The 19,109-nt window shown below is 33.2% G+C and overlaps 1 protein-coding gene across 1 annotated transcript; it reads right to left on the bottom strand.

Annotated features, from left to right (window-relative positions):
* Positions 1-509: 509 nt before the first annotated feature.
* On the bottom strand, positions 510-18,830 carry LOC125061742 (GRIP and coiled-coil domain-containing protein 2-like). Its single transcript, XM_047667324.1, has 15 exons — positions 18,567-18,830; positions 18,249-18,369; positions 17,417-17,860; positions 15,722-17,350; positions 14,352-14,448; positions 12,464-12,675; positions 11,788-11,978; positions 10,123-10,539; positions 9,159-9,286; positions 7,748-7,913; positions 6,471-6,680; positions 4,558-4,751; positions 3,188-3,341; positions 1,691-1,799; positions 510-908 (listed from the first exon to the last, which is right to left on the bottom strand). The coding sequence occupies exons 1-15, from the start codon at positions 18,585-18,587 to the stop codon at positions 847-849; spliced, it is 4,155 nt and encodes a 1,384-aa protein (XP_047523280.1). The 5' UTR covers positions 18,588-18,830; the 3' UTR covers positions 510-846.
* Between the last annotated feature and the right edge of the window lie 279 nt (positions 18,831-19,109).

The following is a 19,109-nucleotide window of genomic DNA, read 5'->3' as shown; positions in this document are numbered from 1 at the left end:
CGATATTTTAAATTAGAATAATAGAAAGGGAATCCTTATAATTTGTAACATATATTTAAATTGCTTTGTTAAGAAATGGTTTCTATAAGAAAAACCATATGCATAACTTTTTCTTCCTGCTATAATTTCATGCCGAAGCCGATTCTGGTTCGAATTTATGCGTAGAGAAAGATGTGAAGTTTATATATTTTTGTCTTACGGAGACGAAGTTGCCACATCGCCTTCGGTATCTTCCGCAAGAATATTTCATATGTATACGAAACCAATCATACAGAATAATAAAAAAACAATAATTTATATCCTCCTTAAAAAATAATATTATTCGAGTATCGTTATTCACGCTTCAACACTCTCTATCGAAACTCTAAATGAAAATTTGAGTTATAGATTTCTTTTCTCTTGGGTAAACAGATCTGTACTCATTTATTGGGGACTGTGTGACGCATTTATGCCATTCAAAAGCAATTTAAAGGATATCAAAACAAGGGGATAAAAATAAAGTTTGTAAATGTTAAATAAAAGTACCTCATCCATTTTTATTTATAAACATTATAAATTACAATTTTATACTTAGTACTAGTTTCCTGAACTTCTAAACTAGCGCAAAAAATGGTAAAATCAAATAAGATTACAATATTTTAAGACACTGGGAATAATTCTAAAAAATAACATCGAAACAAGGCAATTATTATATTAAGATAATAAATACAATTTGATATCAATGAATACATTAAATAATACAAAAATAAATCCTTTTATTCAAAGCAATCATTTCACATATTAATGTCAATTGTCAAATTAACGTTGCATCATCACTGATAATGTTAGCTTCAGGAATGTTTCCGCTCATTTACCACCGGGCCAAGGTAGGTAACTGCCCCAGCCTTTGCTTGGATTCGGATCCAAACCTGTAAAAAGAAATATTCATGTAAAAAACCCACAACCCATGAGAACCAATAGCTCTATGTGTTTGACATACGAGACCCATAATAGGTACATTGTCATTTCGTTCGTGAGAAAACATTTCCGACTCTTTTACCAGTCAACGAGAACTAAAAGTTACATTTGATGTTTGTTATTCGTTGAGTGAGCTGACTGATAGGCCGGCAACGCACTTGCGAGACTTCTGGAAACGTGTGTGTCCATTTTCACTTAATGAGGCTTTTGCCCGTTTTTAAAAAACAAAAGGTCTATTATCTATTTGTTTACTTTTTATAATAGGCTGGCAACGCACTTGCGAGATTTCTGGCAATGTGTGTGTCCATCATCACTTAACATTTTTTTTTTTAAAAACGGGCAAAAGCCTCACCTAATGCCATTTTTCAGGGTCTCCTATAAAAAATTCCATTGGATGGCTAAAAGGGAAAAGCTATTTTGCAGATATATTTGAAGAAATAAATCATGATTACATGTGATTTTAGACAAAGATCCAGCCATGAGTGTACTTGCTGGTATGACAAAATTTCCGAGATAAAAGTAGTGGGACCAAATTATGTTAAATATTTTTTAAAAGTTAGTTTTTTCCATTACGTATGTTAGTGATTGTACTTTTGAGTGTTCACTACAAAAACATTTAACCTATTCGAAATTAAAAAAAAAAGATTCACTATGTCCATGGTCATCAGTATTTAAAAAAAATGACATTTAACAAAACCAAAGACAAACTAAGAATTTATCAGAGATACCATACCTTTAGCTAGAGCTTGTATTTTCTGCGTCTCCTCGGATGAAAGTGTCAAGATTTTCTGTAAGACTGGAACGAGGCGAAACCTTTCATCGCCAGGGGGCAGTGTTAGGAACTAGAATTCGATAAAAAATACATATTTTAAATAAAAACCAAAAGTCTATGTATTTTTGTTTGGTCAAAGTATTGAGCGTGGAATCCAAAAACAAGTAGCCATGATGATCGCAAACCTTCGAGAGAAAACTGCACTATAACATATATGTATATTAATTTTTTAAAAACAATTCACACCAATTGACCTAGTTCCATGCTAAGCTGGTGAAGCTTGTGTTATGGGTACTAGGCAACGGATATACATACATATTATAAATAGACATATAAATACATATTTAAACACCCAAGACCTAAGCACAACACCAAATGCTCATCACATCGATGTTCGTCTCAGCCGGGGATCGAACCCGGGACCCATGGATTAGCAGTCAGGGGTACTAACCACTAGACCAATGAGTCGTCAAATAACATATATAACGAGAATGTAAGCGCGTGCTCCTATTTCACCATGCCTCCTGCTGATAGAGGACAAGTATTTGTTTTTAATTTATTATATTATTATTAATTAAGATGTCATGTGGAACATGGTGTAATGGCTGCAGCTCCTTACAAACGTTGTGTAAAAAAAATGGCGATTAAAAACAGTGACGGAGAGTTTATTGCCATTCTTCTCTTCCGTTCTACGCCCTTGATTTGAGAACTGGCAGTAAATGTAAAATTAGAAGCATTAATATGTATTTCTTTACTGACAAGTCATAAGTGTACATTATGTTACCTATATGATTAAATGATTTTTTACTTTACTTTACTCAAGAACCCAGAGACATTGAAACTGTCAAATATTTATCGACTCGAAACCAACCTTTTATTTCTCTAATAACAGTTAGGGAGCGTTCAAGTATTACGTAACGCAATTTTTGGAGATTATTGACCCCCCCTCCCCCATGTAACTCGCCGTAACGTTTTTCAGCACCCAAGTACAGTACTGTACCCAAGTACAGTAAAACGTTTCGTGACCACCTAGTGACTCTTCAGTTACCATTATGTGGTGTAAGTCGAAAATAAAATTAACAATAACGTGTAATTCAATCCCCGCCCCGCATCGTAACGTTTTACAAAATGCCCCCCCCCCTTCCAAAATTCGTTACGTAATACTTGAACGCTCCCTTATCTGCTTTTCTCGGGATTTAGGACTTATTAAAACTAATAACTGGCACAGGACAAGACACGCTTCAAGATACTGACGGCCAACCTCCAGTAATGCCTCTCCATTACTGGAGGTTGGCCACTTAAAGAAAAAGAAGATAAACTAAAGAGCTTCTGAAAAAGACAATATTAAATTCCTTCAAGAAAAGAGCGTACCTATTCTTAAAAGGCCGGCAACGCACTCGCGAGCCCTCTGGCATTGAGAGTACCCGTTCTATAAAAAAATAAAAAAATAAATCTTACTTTAAGGGTCACATTCTTCATATATTCGGTGTTGTGTGCGTGTTGCGTTGCGCCGCGTACGCGTCGAAGCTCCGCCTTCAAAAGCTCACTTAGCTGAACCATACGAGCACACTCCCTTTCAGATTCCGAGAGCAATACTGTCACGTGTTTTACCCTGGAATTAAAAAAATAAATAAAATTTACACGTGATTATATAGGAACCGCAAGCGTGCACGTCTATGCACGTGCACGCTTTCATTGCCATTTAATACTTATTTATCCATTACTAGCGGCCTGACCCGGCTTCGCACGGATGGACATTTATTTTTTAAACATTTTTTGTAGATATTGATATGTTCTTTAATGTTGTGGAACATTTTTTTTGTAATAGTTTACGCATGCGAAAGATATTTTATAGGCTCTTTTTTACACCTTAATATTAATGTAGTTTTAGTAGGGATCCTTATTGTTTTCTTGCAATTAAAATAGCCATATTAATCCGTGATAATGTAGCATTCAAATGGTGAAAGAATTTTTAAAATCGGTCCAGTACTTTTAGAGCCAATTTAGTTACAAACATACTTACATACAAATCTTTCCTCTTTATAATATTAATATAGATTTCTACATTCAATATAAATAATCTGAATAGGGCTTTATTATTCCAGTCCAATAGTTTTGGAGCCTATTCAATGTCAACAAACAAATCTCTCCTCTTCATAATATTAGAGTCGATGTAATCAGAATTGAAAGCGATTGTTCCGTTGGAACTTCGAAAGAATAAATACTATATATTTTTGTTTTATAGAACGGACAGGAGGCTCACCGTATGTTAAAACTTAAATAAAACCTTTTTACAAATTTAAAAAACTTTTAAAAGTACATATAATTAACAACATACCTATAAAATAACAAAAACAACCATATTCTATATCTGTGTCTGTAACAATCGTAAAAGTTTAATATGAATTAATGGAATAATTATTAATGTATTTACAAAACATCAAAAAGGCTATTCTAGCATTCACTTATGTCTGCGAACGAGCGTCTTAGAAATTATTACTATTCATTGTCACATAATGCCTGTTGTAACATCGATGCGACCTACCTGCACTTTTGTACCAAATATGGTACATATTGTTAGAAACTAATATTTTTATTTTATATAGTGTATTTTCAAATAATTTCATAACACGATGTACATAACTAACTTACTCTAAATTTTCTCGCTAAGTGAATGTAATTCTTTGAGAAATAAAGTATCTCTGAACCTAAGTGATACACTCTCAATGCCAGAGGGCTCGCGAGTGCATTGCCGGCCTTTTAAATATATGTTATTAAATTTTGATATATTAATACCCTTTAAACTATCAAATACATAATACAAATACCTCTCTTGCAACGTGAACACTTTCCGCTTAAGATCAAGAATTTCCTGTTCCGGCGTGAGTGACAATGATGATGTATCAAGTGTGTCGTCTTCAGTCACGCCATCCTCCAGCAACCTGTCTAGTGGTACGGGGGATCGTCTTCCAGCTGTTAAGAAGGACTTCGACAGCGGTGGTGATGGCGCAGATTCTGATCCCTAGAATAATTTAATTCATAAGCTCAAAACCACTCAGATATTTTCCTTTATAGGCTGACGGGAGGGCCTATTTGACAAGATTTTATAATCTACTAGCAGACTCGGCCAAGCGTTGCTGTGGCTAAGGTTTTGTTATATTACATAGTAGTAAACTATTCAAGGGAAACGGTAGGAGAAGCAGTCATGGGGACCACCATGCTTTTTGGTGGTTATGCCATTAAATTGTAGCTTATGTGAAAATTTGATTGAAATCGGTTTAGTAATTTCGGAGTCCATAGCGGACAAACAACGTGACACGTAATTTATATATATTAAGATTACAGATTATGTTTAGTGACTATATAAACTATAAATAACAGTATTATAGAATACTCGTACCTCGGTCAGACAATATCTATGACCGATGCAACAATAAAAGAAATCGACACAAGAATAGCAAAAGCATGGAAGAGCTTTTTGACCCTTAAAGAAGTCATGATAAATGAGAAAATGAGCAATTCAAAGAAAGCTCTTCAATACTTGTATACTACCTGTACTATACTCTGATTTTTAATTACATAGAATTCTGACAGCTATCATTTTTTGACATGTCAGAGATGGCAAAACTTTTTGGCCAGGCACATTTTTCAATTTCAATACGAGTCTGAACATCTGAGTCTAAACATACATTTTTTTTAAAGGTTTACAAAACCTGGAATTAGTATGCAGCGATGCCAGCTAAAGTACAAAATAAAGTGATTAAAGTTAATTCAATATATTGTTCGTGATTAAAATATTTGTTAATTTTGTATAAGGTCACTTGAGTAAGTAAATATTTAGATTTACCTTTTCGTAGGTAAAACATAAAAAATAAGTGGCATTTTTTTATATTATATAAGTCAAATTTGTCCCTTTTTCGGTGGAGAACTTTTTTAGTAGCAACACTTATGTATTTAAGATTACGTCAGTTAGTAGTTAGTACGAAAGTTAGGGATACGATGTGGACAGGTAATGTTTGTACAGAAGAAATTTAAAGAAAGATAGAGAAGGAGATAAGCGAATAGGGATGGAACTTTACTTGAACATCTATCAAAAGCGTAAAGCCAAGAACATGTTCCTGGACAAAATCAAATTGGTTGCTGATTTTTTGCTTTTACATATTTTTGTTAATTTATAATACTACAAAATGTAATTATTTTATTTTATCTCACACACAGTTTTATTGTGTTTTTTATATTATTTTTATTACTCTTTAATGTATAATTTTCTACGGTTTCGATATTTGTAAATATGTTAGGAACATAATATATACTAACTTTTTTAGTATAGTAGTTTTATTCTAAGAGTACATTGTCTTCACATATAATTATTTAACTAATGTAAACAAAATATTGTAAACCTATTTTAAAAAGTGTGGAGTTTCTTGCCCCATTCTTCTCCACACGAAACTACCTTTTGGAAGGGGCAACTAGAATCATATTTATATTTTATTTGACGTTCAAAGGTGCCATTTTATGTGGTCTAATTAAAATAAATGTATTTATTGTATTATAATGTATTATCTTCTTTCATAATCAATAGTAATATTAAGATGTAATATGTTTGTACATATTTTGTTTTTAACCAGCTTATCCCTTTATTTCCTTTTGATGTCTTTGTTTTTTTACTTGAAACTGGCATAAAGTTAAAACTATTGCCATAATATTAAAAAAAAATGATTTGACATTGACTTCGACTCACCTCTCCTTCTTCCCTCGGAATCATAGACACATTAATATCCAATTCCACATCACTGGAGTCATCTTTAACTGGTACAAATTTCAAGTCCTCCTCATATTTGACGCTCTCTTGAACTATTGCGATCTGTTTCCGCAAATTCTCACTTTCCTTCTGAAGTTTCGACTCCAAATCCGTGATTTGTGACTTGTAACATTGCGTTAATGTTGATATCTGAAAAAGATTTACACATAGACTGCCAGTTCTCAAATCAATGAAGAACAGAAGAGAGGAAACACACTATCGGGCTGCTAAATAATCACAATCGGCGTGGTAAGCGGTCACAATTGCTTGCAGTGCCTCGAGCGCGTACTAATTTACTCAGAGAAGCACCATTTACGCGTGTTTTGCGCACCCTAAACACTATTGCTTGTGAGACGGATATATTTAGTTGCACTAGCTGAATACACAAGAATTGCATTATTTATAATTAGTTATACAAAGGTTTAGGTTTTATGTTGTCTTGTTTTATTATGATGTTTTTAGTTTAATTTTTATAATAATAAGTTTTCTATTGGAAAAATAACAAATAAGGAAATAAATACATATCATTTATGTTTTAATATTTATTGTTAGGTTAATCAACTTCAATGGCTAAGAAGAATTGTTTTTCGTTGTAATACAGTCTACAACTGGGGTATTGAAGAAAAAATTAAGTTAAATTAGTTTCAATTAAAAATGTCAAAATTGAAATAAAAGGTTTTATTTTTATATTATAATTGAATTCAAAAAATCATAAACTTCGAGCTGTCGCATGTCAAACATAGACAAAATTTAATTGACAAGTCAAGATTTTGACATAAAATATTATTAAATAACTAGCGACCCGCCCCTGCTTCGCACGGGTGCAATGCTGATACTAAATACACTACAGAAAAACTGTGAACATAAATAATGTTATTGTGGGTTATCCATAAGAGATAGACATATACCATCGCGAAGTTTTCTGTAGACCTTTTAAATGTGTACAATACTTAGTACATTATTTTGATAAATCTCATAGGGTTCAGCCTGCGTTTGCAATGTAAGCGGACAAAAATTAAGTATTTACGACATCAGATTAGAAACATCCACTATTTAATGGATGCTATTATACATATACACCTTCCTCATCCATCACTCTATTTATTTAAAAAAACCGCATCAAAATCCGTTGCGTAGTTTTAAAGATTTAAGTATACATAGGGACAGAGAAAGAGACTTTGTTTTATACTATGTAGTGATCCATAATTATTATATACCTGTAATTTGTGTTGACTTCTCTCTGACTCTAGTTGCTGTGAGAGACGGGTGAGATCGCTTTGCAGTCGCGCAGTTCTTTGTTGCGCACGCGACGCTTCCGCGCCCGCTTCGACCGCACGCTTCCTTGTTGCTTCCAATTCTGCACTCTGTTCTGCATACTGATCGCTGTAATGAGATTTTTTTACCTCACAATTTTTTTTTATGTAACTAGTACTCGGCCAAGCGTTGCTGTGGCTTAGGTTTTTGTTATATTACATAGTAGTAAACTATTCAAGGGAAACAGCAGTAGAACACCAGTCCACCATGCGTTTTTGGTGGTTATGCCATTCAATTGTAGCTTATGTGAAACGTTGGTACTTTCAACACAGCGCCATCTGTTAGAATTGTGTCAAATAATAAACAATTAATTTGCAATAACATTGCGGGTATAAATTGAGATGTAAGCTATCCTATCTTTTAAGTTGGATCAAACTACACACGGTGTGCAAATTTGATTGATATCGGTTCGGTAGTTTAGGAGTCCAACGCGGACAAACAACGTGACACGTAATTTATACATATTAAGAAGATATTATAGGAGGCAAACGGGCAGGAGGCTCACCTGATTAAGTGATACCGCCGCCCATAGACACTCACATAGCCAGAAGGCTCGCAAGTGCGTTGCCGACCTTTTAAGAATTAGTACGCTCTTTTCTTGAAGGACCCTAAGTCGATTTGGTTCAGTTACTTCAGTGGCCAGCTGGTTCCACATACTGGTGGTGCGGGGCAAAAACTGCCTTGAAAAACGCTCAGTTATGGAACGACGGACGTCGAGGTGATACGGATGGTATTTGAACTATTAGATTTAATTTTTTCAAATGGCAACAATTTTTAAGATGTCACTATTGTCATCTGTCAAAGTGTGGTTTGGATTAATGCTTGGATAGTGTTAGTTATAAGCGCGTTAAAATGCCGATAATTAAGGACCAGTTAAGAAAAGTTATTTCCAATATATAAGTCTAAAACATGGCGATTAAAAAGAGTGGCAGAGAGTTTATTGCCAGTTCTTCTCTTCCGTTCTACGCCCTTGATTTGAGAACTGGCAGTAAATGTAAAATCAGAAGCATTAATATGTATTTCTTTACTGACGAGTCATAAGTGTACAATGTGTTACCTATATGATTAAATGATTTTTGAATTTAAAGAACTCTTTGAATAATGTGTTGCTATAATCATAGTTAATTTAGATAGATTTTTTTTTTTATTGTTCTCCTCGGGCAATATTGCAATACCAATGCACACATGATGCAGAAGAGCGTATCCATTACTAAATGGCCGGCCATAAACCTTCTAACAAAGTGTTTATTATATTTATAGAGATCAAATTCACATTCTTGAGACAGAAATAAGCTCTACGTAAAAGTCACTCACTGTAAGGTATTCAATTTTGTGTTCAAGCTTTCATTCTGAGCTTTCAGAGCAGCCGTCTCCTCCTTCAGCTGTTCTTCTTGGCTGTGGTCGATTGTTTGATTCTGTCTCAACACTGCTTGGGCTCTCACCTGTTAATGAAAATATAATCAATCTCGTAACTTATCAGACACTTGGTGGAGAGGTCACGTGTGCTCAAACGGTAAAGGAAAACATCGTGAGGAAACCGGCTTGCCATAGACCCAAAAAGTCGTTTATTATGGAACATAAGATACATGTATCACTTATTCCACGTCATTAAATTTGAATTTGTAGGCATTCCTACTCATCGGCAAAGAAGACAGAGGGTGTAGGCCGAGAGAAAAAGCCGGCGTAAAAAACTCTCGGTACTCTTTTAAAATATCAAATCATCAAACAACACTTATTTTAAAACAAATATCGCAAATTAATTAGAGGTAGCGTGTCTAGCACTAGTCCCAGGCCCTTTTATCAACTAGATAATCGTTGATTTTATAGTAAGCCGTTTTACACAGCTTTTCTTTAATACATTTCTTAACCCCAACTATATGAAATTCCTCGGTCTAATACAAACTATTTACATAACGCAGTCATGTATCGAAAACATTCAGATTATAACACAAATTACCAGCAAATATATATATTTAATGTAACTAAAAATGCTTAAAAAATTATTTAAAACTCTGGTATCTTTTATTTGCTATAATAGCTTTGTTATTCCTCTTTTATCGGCAGTTGGCCATTCCGTTGCCATACAACCCTTATTATTGGGATTTTTTTTAAACTTAAGATATGTTTTTTAATCTAAAATATCGCCTATTGTTTTCAATGGGGACTGGGGGCTCTTTGAATCCACGGGGCCTTGGGCTGCAGCCCAAAAAACCCTTAAAGAAATCCGCCCCTGCTTACTGTATATCTATAGCTATTCTATTGCTACCATAATAATTACCTTGTAACTTGTATATTCAGTTTTTAAATCGGCTAATTCGATATTCGTTATCCTCAATTTCTCATCCAATTCTCCACACTTGAACTCTACCTTCTTCATTTTATTATTCAACTCGACTCTTTCTTCTCCCAAGTTCATAATAACTTTCTCCTTTTCACTCAGCAAAGCTGTTATTTCTAGAAGGGCGTCTTCATTTCTCCGTTTCTCATCTTCGGAATCTTGAACTAGTTTCTCTATTATCTCTCTTTTTGCATTGATAACGTTATCTTTCTCTTTGCTGTCTTGTATTGCCTGTTGTAGTTCTTCTCTGAGATGTCGATTTTCAGTTTCTTCGGATTTTATTTGTTCTTCGAGTAGTTTTATTTGTGTTTTCATTGCTGTGATTGTACCTTCTTGGGTGTCGATTGTAGACTCCATCTATATAAGGAAATACAACAAAAATACTGTATATGTTCTGAAATAATGAACACATCAAGCATAGTAAGTAACAAATACTGAATTATTAAAGGGACTCTTTAGCATTTATAATGTTGATCACCGTGGATAGCGGTGAGAATAATTGCGGGCAATTATTAATACTTAAAGAGAAAGATCCATTGATGAAATGGGGTTTAGATGAGTCGTACAGAGCCACATACTTTTCTTGGCCGAAAAATAAAAATTAACCATAATAAGGGGAATAATTTGAAGTTAAAGGCTAACTTAATAATCTATTGAAATGTCTTAATAAAACAATGTATATATAGATACATTGTTTTATTATATATATTATATATATAGCCTATATATTATATATCTTTATATATATAATTCTTCTGTGAGTGTGTATGTCACTGAACTTCTCTCTAACGACTGGACCGATTTTGATGAAATAAGTCAATATTCATATAAAAACCAAAATAAATCATAACTCTGCAGGGGTTGACCTTAGAGACCTCCCGTAGAACAATTTTTTGTCGCTGATGACCTCATCTATCCCCTATTTGCGTTTGATCCACGACTTTTTGGCCACCCTGTATATATAGGCTTAAATAAATGTGACACAAACTTAGGAACAACTGATATGATAGGTTTTGTTACCTGTACTATTAATATAATATATTTTAAGACCTTGCAATCAGAACCGTTCGATAATAAAACTTTGCCATTGTAATTAATAATGCAAGGAATAAAAATAAATACATTTTAGTAAGATTTTAATTAGATGTTGGTATAATTATTTATTGAAAGCACCAAAATGGCGTCGGTAGTACCAATTTCAGCCGCCGGCCAAGAAAAGTGTGTGGTACTTTGGAAGCGTTCAAGTATTACGTAACGAATTTTGGGAGGGTGGGGATGTCCTTTTGTAAAACGTTACGATGCGGGCGGGGATTCAATTACGCGTTATTGTTAATATTTTTTTCGACTTACACCACACAATAGTAACTAAAGAGTCACTAGGTGGTCACGAAACGTTTTACTAAACTTGGGTACAGTACTGTACTTGGGTACTGAATAACGTTACGGCGAGTTACATGGGGGGGGGGGTCAACAGTCTCCAAAAATTGCGTTACGTAATACTTGAACGCTCCCTTTGACAATATACACATTCCTATATGAAAACCATGATTTGTAAATATTGTACGAAAATGAAACCCAACTAAATTTCATTTATTTTCACTTCACCTGAATAATTTTCTTTTTCTTTTCTTCCATCTTATTTGTTAAATCCTTCATGGACTTTTCGTAATCTTCCATTTCTAAGCTAAGCACGTTTTTCTTCTTCACATCGCGTAATGCTTTTTCTAATTGCTGTTTCGTCGACGCGTGCGCATTCACTTCGGACTTTAATTGCTCCGTTTTTTGAGACAGATCCGCTAAAAAGTTTGTTAAAGTTAAGATGATACACACTATACACTACACATTATGAGCGTTTTTAATGCAGTTTTTTCCACTATGTAGAACCAACTACCCACTGAAATATTTCCGTACCAATTCTCAAAAGGCTTGCGACGCACTCCCGATCCCTCTGTCATTGAGTGTCCATGGGCGGCGGTATCACTTAACATCAGGAGAGCCTCCTGCCCGTTTGTCCCCTATACTATAAAATATAAATTCTTTGAAGCTTTTTTTATATTTTTTTTTAAATTAGTTTAGTTCTAGTGTAATTTTGTTTTTGACGTGCGTTTAATAAATCGATGAACGCCGGATACACGCACGAAAACGCATGACTCGTTGTACGTTTGCGCCGTATCTATCTCTCTTCCACTAGATTGGCCTATGCGTCCGAGGATTCACTCCTTTGTATCCATACAAAATTCATACTTAACAAATAATTTAGCGTTTATATAATTTTACAAACCTTCTAAACGTTCCACATCAGATGTCAAAGATTTTATTTTTGATTCCAATTCTAAACCTTCAACTTTAGAGTCCACTTCGTCCACACTCTTGTTGGATTGATCTAGAAGTTTCTTCAATTTAACATTCTCTTGATCCGATGTTTGGAGTTGTAAAATCGTCTCGTTTAGTTTTTTCTTCAGTTTAAGCGCAAATATACGTAGTTTTGTATATCTGTAAAAAAATATCTATACTAATATTATATAATAAAAAATAAAATCATTTAATCACATAGGTAACATAATGTACACTTATGACTTGTCAGTAAAGAAATACATATTAATGCTTCTAATTATACATTTACTGCCAGATCTCAAATCAAGGGCGTAGAACGGGAGAGAAGAACTGGCAATAAACTCTCCGCCACTCTTTTTAATCGCCATTTTTTTGTTTTACAAAATGTTTGTAAGGAGCTGCAACCATTACACCATGTCACATGTGACATTTTAAGTAATTAATAATAATCATATAAATTAAAAACAAAGATTTGTCCTCTATCAGAAGGAGGCATGGTGAAATAGGAGCACGCACTTTAATGATCCTAGGAACAATACCCAAGCGTGAGAGTGCGCCTAGCAAATTATAAAGTCGATTTTAACAACACGCAATATGTAATATAAGTTCATTAAACCACTAATTCGACAATAATCAAGAAGCACAAATATACGACACTAAGTGGACTTAAAAGACAACTGGAAAGGACTAAAGCGGGCAATAGACGGACCGCATGTTGCAGTCAAGACCGACTGCAACATGCGGTTTGCTCAGGAACTGCTCGAGCGGTCCGTGTATTGCGAATGTGAATTTAGTATGGAAACTGCAGATCGCCGTGCGGCGACCGCATGTTGCAGTCGGTCTTGACTGCAACATGCGGTCCGTCTATGGCCCGCTTAAGGGGAAGGAGAACTGAAGACTCCCTAGTGTCGAGACTAGCGATAAATAAATTTTGTCACAAACTATTTGTCATGAATAAAGTTATGATTATTTATTATTATTTTTTCAAGAACCCGCCAAAATGTAGACAAGATGGCGTCGCATGACAGATGACATTTCATTTCAATAAACACGAGAACAAACGTCAAAATTTTTACGTGTTACATCATTATTTTATGTATTTAATTGAAAACATACTGTTTTAATGGAAAAACATATATTATTTTTCCATTAAAAACAGTCTCCAACAACGTTAAATTATTTGCAAGATATTTAACTGAAACACTTTTAGCCATGTTTAATACAGACTACTAAACGTTTTATTTTTCATACTCTCAACGTACAAACTTTTCCCTAACCTATTCTGGAATACCGAAATAAAGGCAATAGCAAATAAGTTTACTAATTCCTTTTTATATAATTACTAGCTGCCCCCGCGAACTTCGTTTCTCCTTAATGTGATTTTACTTAGCGTACCTTTTTAATACATACCAACGTGGAACATTTTGCTATGTTACCCCAGAGACTATTTGGTTTTCAGGAATGAAAACTTTTTAGGTTTTTCTGTGATTTTTCTCTATAGTTCAAGATATAAATTCTTAACTAACAAATAAAAAACAGAGGCTGATCGTAAAGGGTAGATGAAAACTAAGGGTTGTATGTATTTTTGTATGCTGTATCATAAAAAAATAAGCACAAAAAAATTGTCTAAAAAAATAAAAAATAAATCATTTTTGGAGTCGACACCCCTTATCATTTAGGGGTTTGAAAGATAGATAGTAGCCGATTCTCAGACTTACTGAATATGCATAAAAAAATTCATAAGAAGAGGTCAAGCACTTTCGGAGGAGTATAAGAACGAACATTGTGAAACGAGAATTTTATATATATAGAGATGTTAAAATTAAAATATGTACTTGTCTTCAAATGTTTCATCGAGATCTTTCATTCGCGAATGCTCTTCGGCTTTTGAAATCGTCGATGTTGACATGTCTTCATTTGGTAACTCCATTGCTGTAAATAAAATTTTAAGAGTACAGATGGAAATCAAATAATTTCTCCTTTAAAGAAAACACTTCTTTAACGGATTGAAGCTATGTATTATTATTAATTATTTTACATAATTTTAAATTTGTAAAGCACGCGAAACGTCGGGGAAAATTTTGTAAAAAATTTAAAATTATGTAAAATAATTATAAGTTTATAATTCATAGCTTCAATCCGTTGAAAAAAGTTTTTTCTTTAAATGTGTAAAAGTTATGTTAGTAAAAGACAATACTAATTTCTCCCTTATTGAACTAAAGTACTCTGTCTCATATCATCACAGCGTAAACACAATTTGACGGAAAGAGATGAAAGAGTATTCAAGTTAAAAGGGCAATTACGGATTTAATTTATAAAGAAAGTCATTATAGTCGTTACATCGTTTAAATTTTACGATACGAGATAAGATATGTTAACAATAATAGAAGATAACACAAAAGTGTAATAAAAATTACACATAATTTTATAATGTAGTAATTAATTTAAAAGCAATGTTGGCCTAGTGGCTTCCGCGTGCACTCCAGAGGTTGTAGGTTCGATCCCCGGCTGTGCATCTATGGAGTTTCTATGTGCGCATTTAACATTCGCTCAAATGGTGAAGGAAAACATCGTGAGGAAATCGGCTTGCCTTAGACCTAAAAAGGCGCCGGAGTGTGTCAGACACAGGAGGCTTTTCACCTACTTGCCTACTATATTGACAAACGACCATGAAACAGATACATAAATCTGAGGCCCAGACCTAAAAAAGTGGTAGCGCCAATGATTTATTATGATTTATTTTAGTTATTTTTAATAACAGTTAATTATAAATATAATTATGATTTATTTATTTATACAACTACCCTAACAGCTAATAACCAATGCGATAGTATATTGTTAGCGGACTAACGCCATCTTGTAGAAGATAAAGCATGGCAACACCGGCGTTGACTCACTTTTATTTCGAGACTTCGTGCGGAACGGACTTGTTACTAACCTAACCTCAGTAGATTTTAAAAGTCTAAAGTACCTACACGTTCTAATCTTTTGTGTTACCTAATAATATATTAATTTTATTACTATAGATTTGCGTTTGATCCTTCCTTACTGTACAGTCTAAAATCTAAACTTGTAGTCCACAAGACTGTGATCTTACTTATCAAAGTATTACTTAAATAGTTAAATTGTGTCTCAAAGACAAAAATCAATTCCTAAATAAAACTTGTTTACGAGTAACAGAAATAATTTAGTATTAAATATTTACCATTACACGAAGCAGCTTTAAGCCTCTCCAATTCTTTTTCCAAACTTGCTATATAACTTTCTTTCTCTTGCAAAGTTTCGACAGCATTATCTCTCTCCATTATAAGTTTCTCATTATCTTCACATCTTTTATTTGTATTGAATTCGGCACTTTTTAAATTGCTTTCCAATGCATTAATTTTCATCATTAAATCATTTTGCTTTTCATCTTTTTCTTTTTCAAGGGTTTCAATTAGGGTTTCCATTTCGGAGACAGCTTTTTGCAATTTTGATATCGTCTCTCCTCGTTCCTTTAATACATGATTGATTTCTTTCATTTCATTTAGTAATTCATTATTTTCCGTTTTATAACTCAGCAACTTTGATTTTGAATCTTCATATTCGACAACTATTTCGTCATATGCTTTCATTTTCCCTCTGCAGTCTTTTAGTTCTGCTAAAAGTGTTGCGTTTTCTTGTTTATATGCTGACAACTTGGTTTCTAATTTGACAAGATCAGCTTGAAGCAATGCGTTAACATCTGATAAATTCTCGGTATCATCATTTGGCCGCTCTAATGAAAATTTAAGAGTCTCTATTTCCTCTCTCAGCAAGCCATTCATATCTTGTAAGTTTTCAAATTCTTTTTTTAAGTTGTCATACTGAGACTGTGCATTGTTTAATTTCATTTCAAGTTGTTTTAACTCTTGATCTTTTTCCTTCGAAAAACTTTCCTTGAACTTAATATTTTCTATAGATAGTCTTTCCAATTCTATCTTAACTCCATCTAATTCTTTTTTCAACATAGCTTTATCATTATTTAATGATTTATTTAAATTATCCAATTCCATTACATTATCTTTGGCAGATAATTTTTCTTTGACCAAAATAGACTTTTCACTTTCCAATGCTTTTATTTGTAAAATAAGAGTTTCATTTGCATTTTTATCTTCATTTGATGTATGTTTTTCATTTTCTGCCTCAAGTCTCTCTGCATATATGTGTAAGTTTTGTAATTCCTTTGTTACATTATCTAGTTCTGCTATTTTTAAATTTAAATTATCCTTGAGAACCTTATTCTCATTTTCAGTTATATTTTTTACATCTTCGTATGTAGATGTCAGGTGTTCTAGATCTTTTTTGAGTTTAATGTTGACAGCTTCTAAATCATTGATCTGTTTTCTTGCTAATATCAGTTCTTCAGAACTCTGTGATTTTACATTATTTTGGGATGTATTAATTTCATGAAGTTGTTCTTCCAGTTTTTCTATTCTTGTCTTTAATGATAAATTCTCCTTGTTCAAGTCATTCATCTGTGCATCAAGTAGGAGTGAAGCTTTTCTAATTTCATCCTGCCACTTGGGTATATTTTCTGAATATTCCTTGATAGTTTTTGTTAGTATGTATCTAGCATTTTTAAGTTGATTTATACATGATGCACATCTTAATATTTTGTCTTTATAACTTTTAAGTTTTATATTTGCTTTATCTTTTTTAGTTTTTTCTGTTTCATATAACGTATTTATTTCATCTAATTTTATTTTTGTCTCGGCATCTTTATCAAGTAATTCTTTTTTAGTCTTCTCTAAGTCACTTTCCAATTCTTTAATTGTCTTGCTTAATTTATCGATTTTGATACTGTAAGTACTATCTGAAAATGTAAATTGTTTAAAAAAATGTCATACAAACACATAAACCTTGTAATTGTGCAACCTACCCTCGCATATTTGTTGTTCTAGCATTTGTAACTGTTCTCTTTGTTGCAGACCTATTTTATTAAATTCTGAAGTACTCGCTTCTAACTCAGTCATCTGATTTATAAGCTGTTCATTCTCTTCCATAAGTCTATTATTTTGTCTTCTAAAGGATATTATTTCACTGTCTAGGTCTGATATTTTTTGTAAAGATGTGGCAAGTTGTTGATCCCTTTCTAATATATCATCTTTATATTTTTTTACTGCTTCTTCATAGTTGCAGCATTTATCTTCAATGATTTTAAATTTATTTTGCACTTTATCTATTTCTGTTATGTAAGTTAACTTTTGCTCAGTAAGTGAATCCACAAGTTCCTGCAGAGTCTTTATAGAAGTTAACAAACCTTTTTTCTCATTATCCCATTCTGCCGTTTGATTTTTATATTTATCTACCTCTAATTGATAATCTGTAATATAATAAAATAAATGTGAATTACATATATCAATATTTTCAATAAACAAGTAATTTATTTAATAAAAATTTTCAAAGTTAAATTCTCAGACAAATAATATTTTTCATTCACAGGTGCACAAGACATAAACTACTCTTCATTAAAAAAATTACAACAATGTTTGCAGTTTTCATGTCTGGAACCTTTTTTTATAGAATAGGGGGCAAACAAGCCTACAGTACTCCCAAAAAGGGTAGTCAATCGCAGGTCATAGAGTTCTCCATTTCAGTTGGAGGTCCTATCTCCCAGGGAAGACCTGGTGGGGAGTCGATTCCACAGTTTACTAGTTCATAAAAGCAAATGTCTAGTGAAGATTTCTATCCATTAAGTTAAAGTTAGTTACCTGATTTTGCTTGCTTTGCTCTTTGGGCTAAAACTAAAAGCCCCTTACACTTTGCAATCAATTCATCCCTAGATAAATCATCAAAAGGACTCCGCTTATTGGATTTCTCTTCATCAAGACCCTGAAATCAGACACAGATATAGAAGTAGTGATATGGTGTACAATGTGGTATAACAGGAAATTCCTGATAAGTTTCAAATATCTACTCAAAAAGGAAACTTAAATTGAATACGTGAATAACGATAACCAGTATTCATTTCTGTCCGTGAAAAAAACAAGAACTTGTACTGAAAAGTATGATAGCAGTATTATAATTACCTTGTTTTCTTTATTATCCATTTTGTAATTATGTTTTAGAGTTTGACCATAATATTTACCGTCTATGAAGATTTCTTAATGCAAAAATGAAAATCCAAATTCATGACGATATAGTAAAATAATTGATTCTTTGAATTACTAAAGGCATACGCGCAAAATCTTATTTTGTAAATGCAATCGCAAATCTGAAAACACTATTTAAAAAAACTTGCTGTGTTGAAAGTTGAAATAGTGTTGGTGACGAACAATCTGATGCACAGATTAGTGATTCCATGTGAATATTTCGAAGGTCGGATTTTCATGCGATGAGCGATCCGACAAGTTGATTGATTTCAATACTTCAAATATCGGGGACGTGAGAATGTAAAACGAAACACAAGTTCTGAAAGAGAGGTTTAGCCCTGGCAAAGAAAATGATGGAAAATATAGACACTAGACTAAGTTATACACTCCATTCCCAAGAAGAAATGGAGAAATTGGGTCAAAGAAAGATGATAAATTTAAGAGATAAGAAAATTAACGAGCTAAATAAAGTTAAGGAAC

Source organism: Pieris napi, chromosome 24 (genome assembly GCF_905475465.1).
Source record: "Pieris napi chromosome 24, ilPieNapi1.2, whole genome shotgun sequence".
Classification (NCBI taxonomy): domain Eukaryota; kingdom Metazoa; phylum Arthropoda; class Insecta; order Lepidoptera; family Pieridae; genus Pieris; species Pieris napi.
Note: the sequence above shows the minus strand (reverse complement) of the source record. Positions and strands in the feature narration are given on the sequence as shown.

What these genes read in the sequence shown, in the direction of transcription:
- LOC125061742 (XM_047667324.1), bottom strand. Translation starts at nt 18,587, where the DNA reads ATGGATAATAAAGAAAACAAG. An exon ending in GATGAAACATTTGAAGACAA is followed by an intron (nt 12,676 to 14,351) that starts GTACATATTTTA and finishes ATTTTTTTACAG; the next exon opens with ATATACAAAACTACGTATAT. An exon ending in AATACAAGCTCTAGCTAAAG is followed by an intron (nt 909 to 1,690) that starts GTATGGTATCTC and finishes TTCTTTTTACAG; the next exon opens with GTTTGGATCCGAATCCAAGC.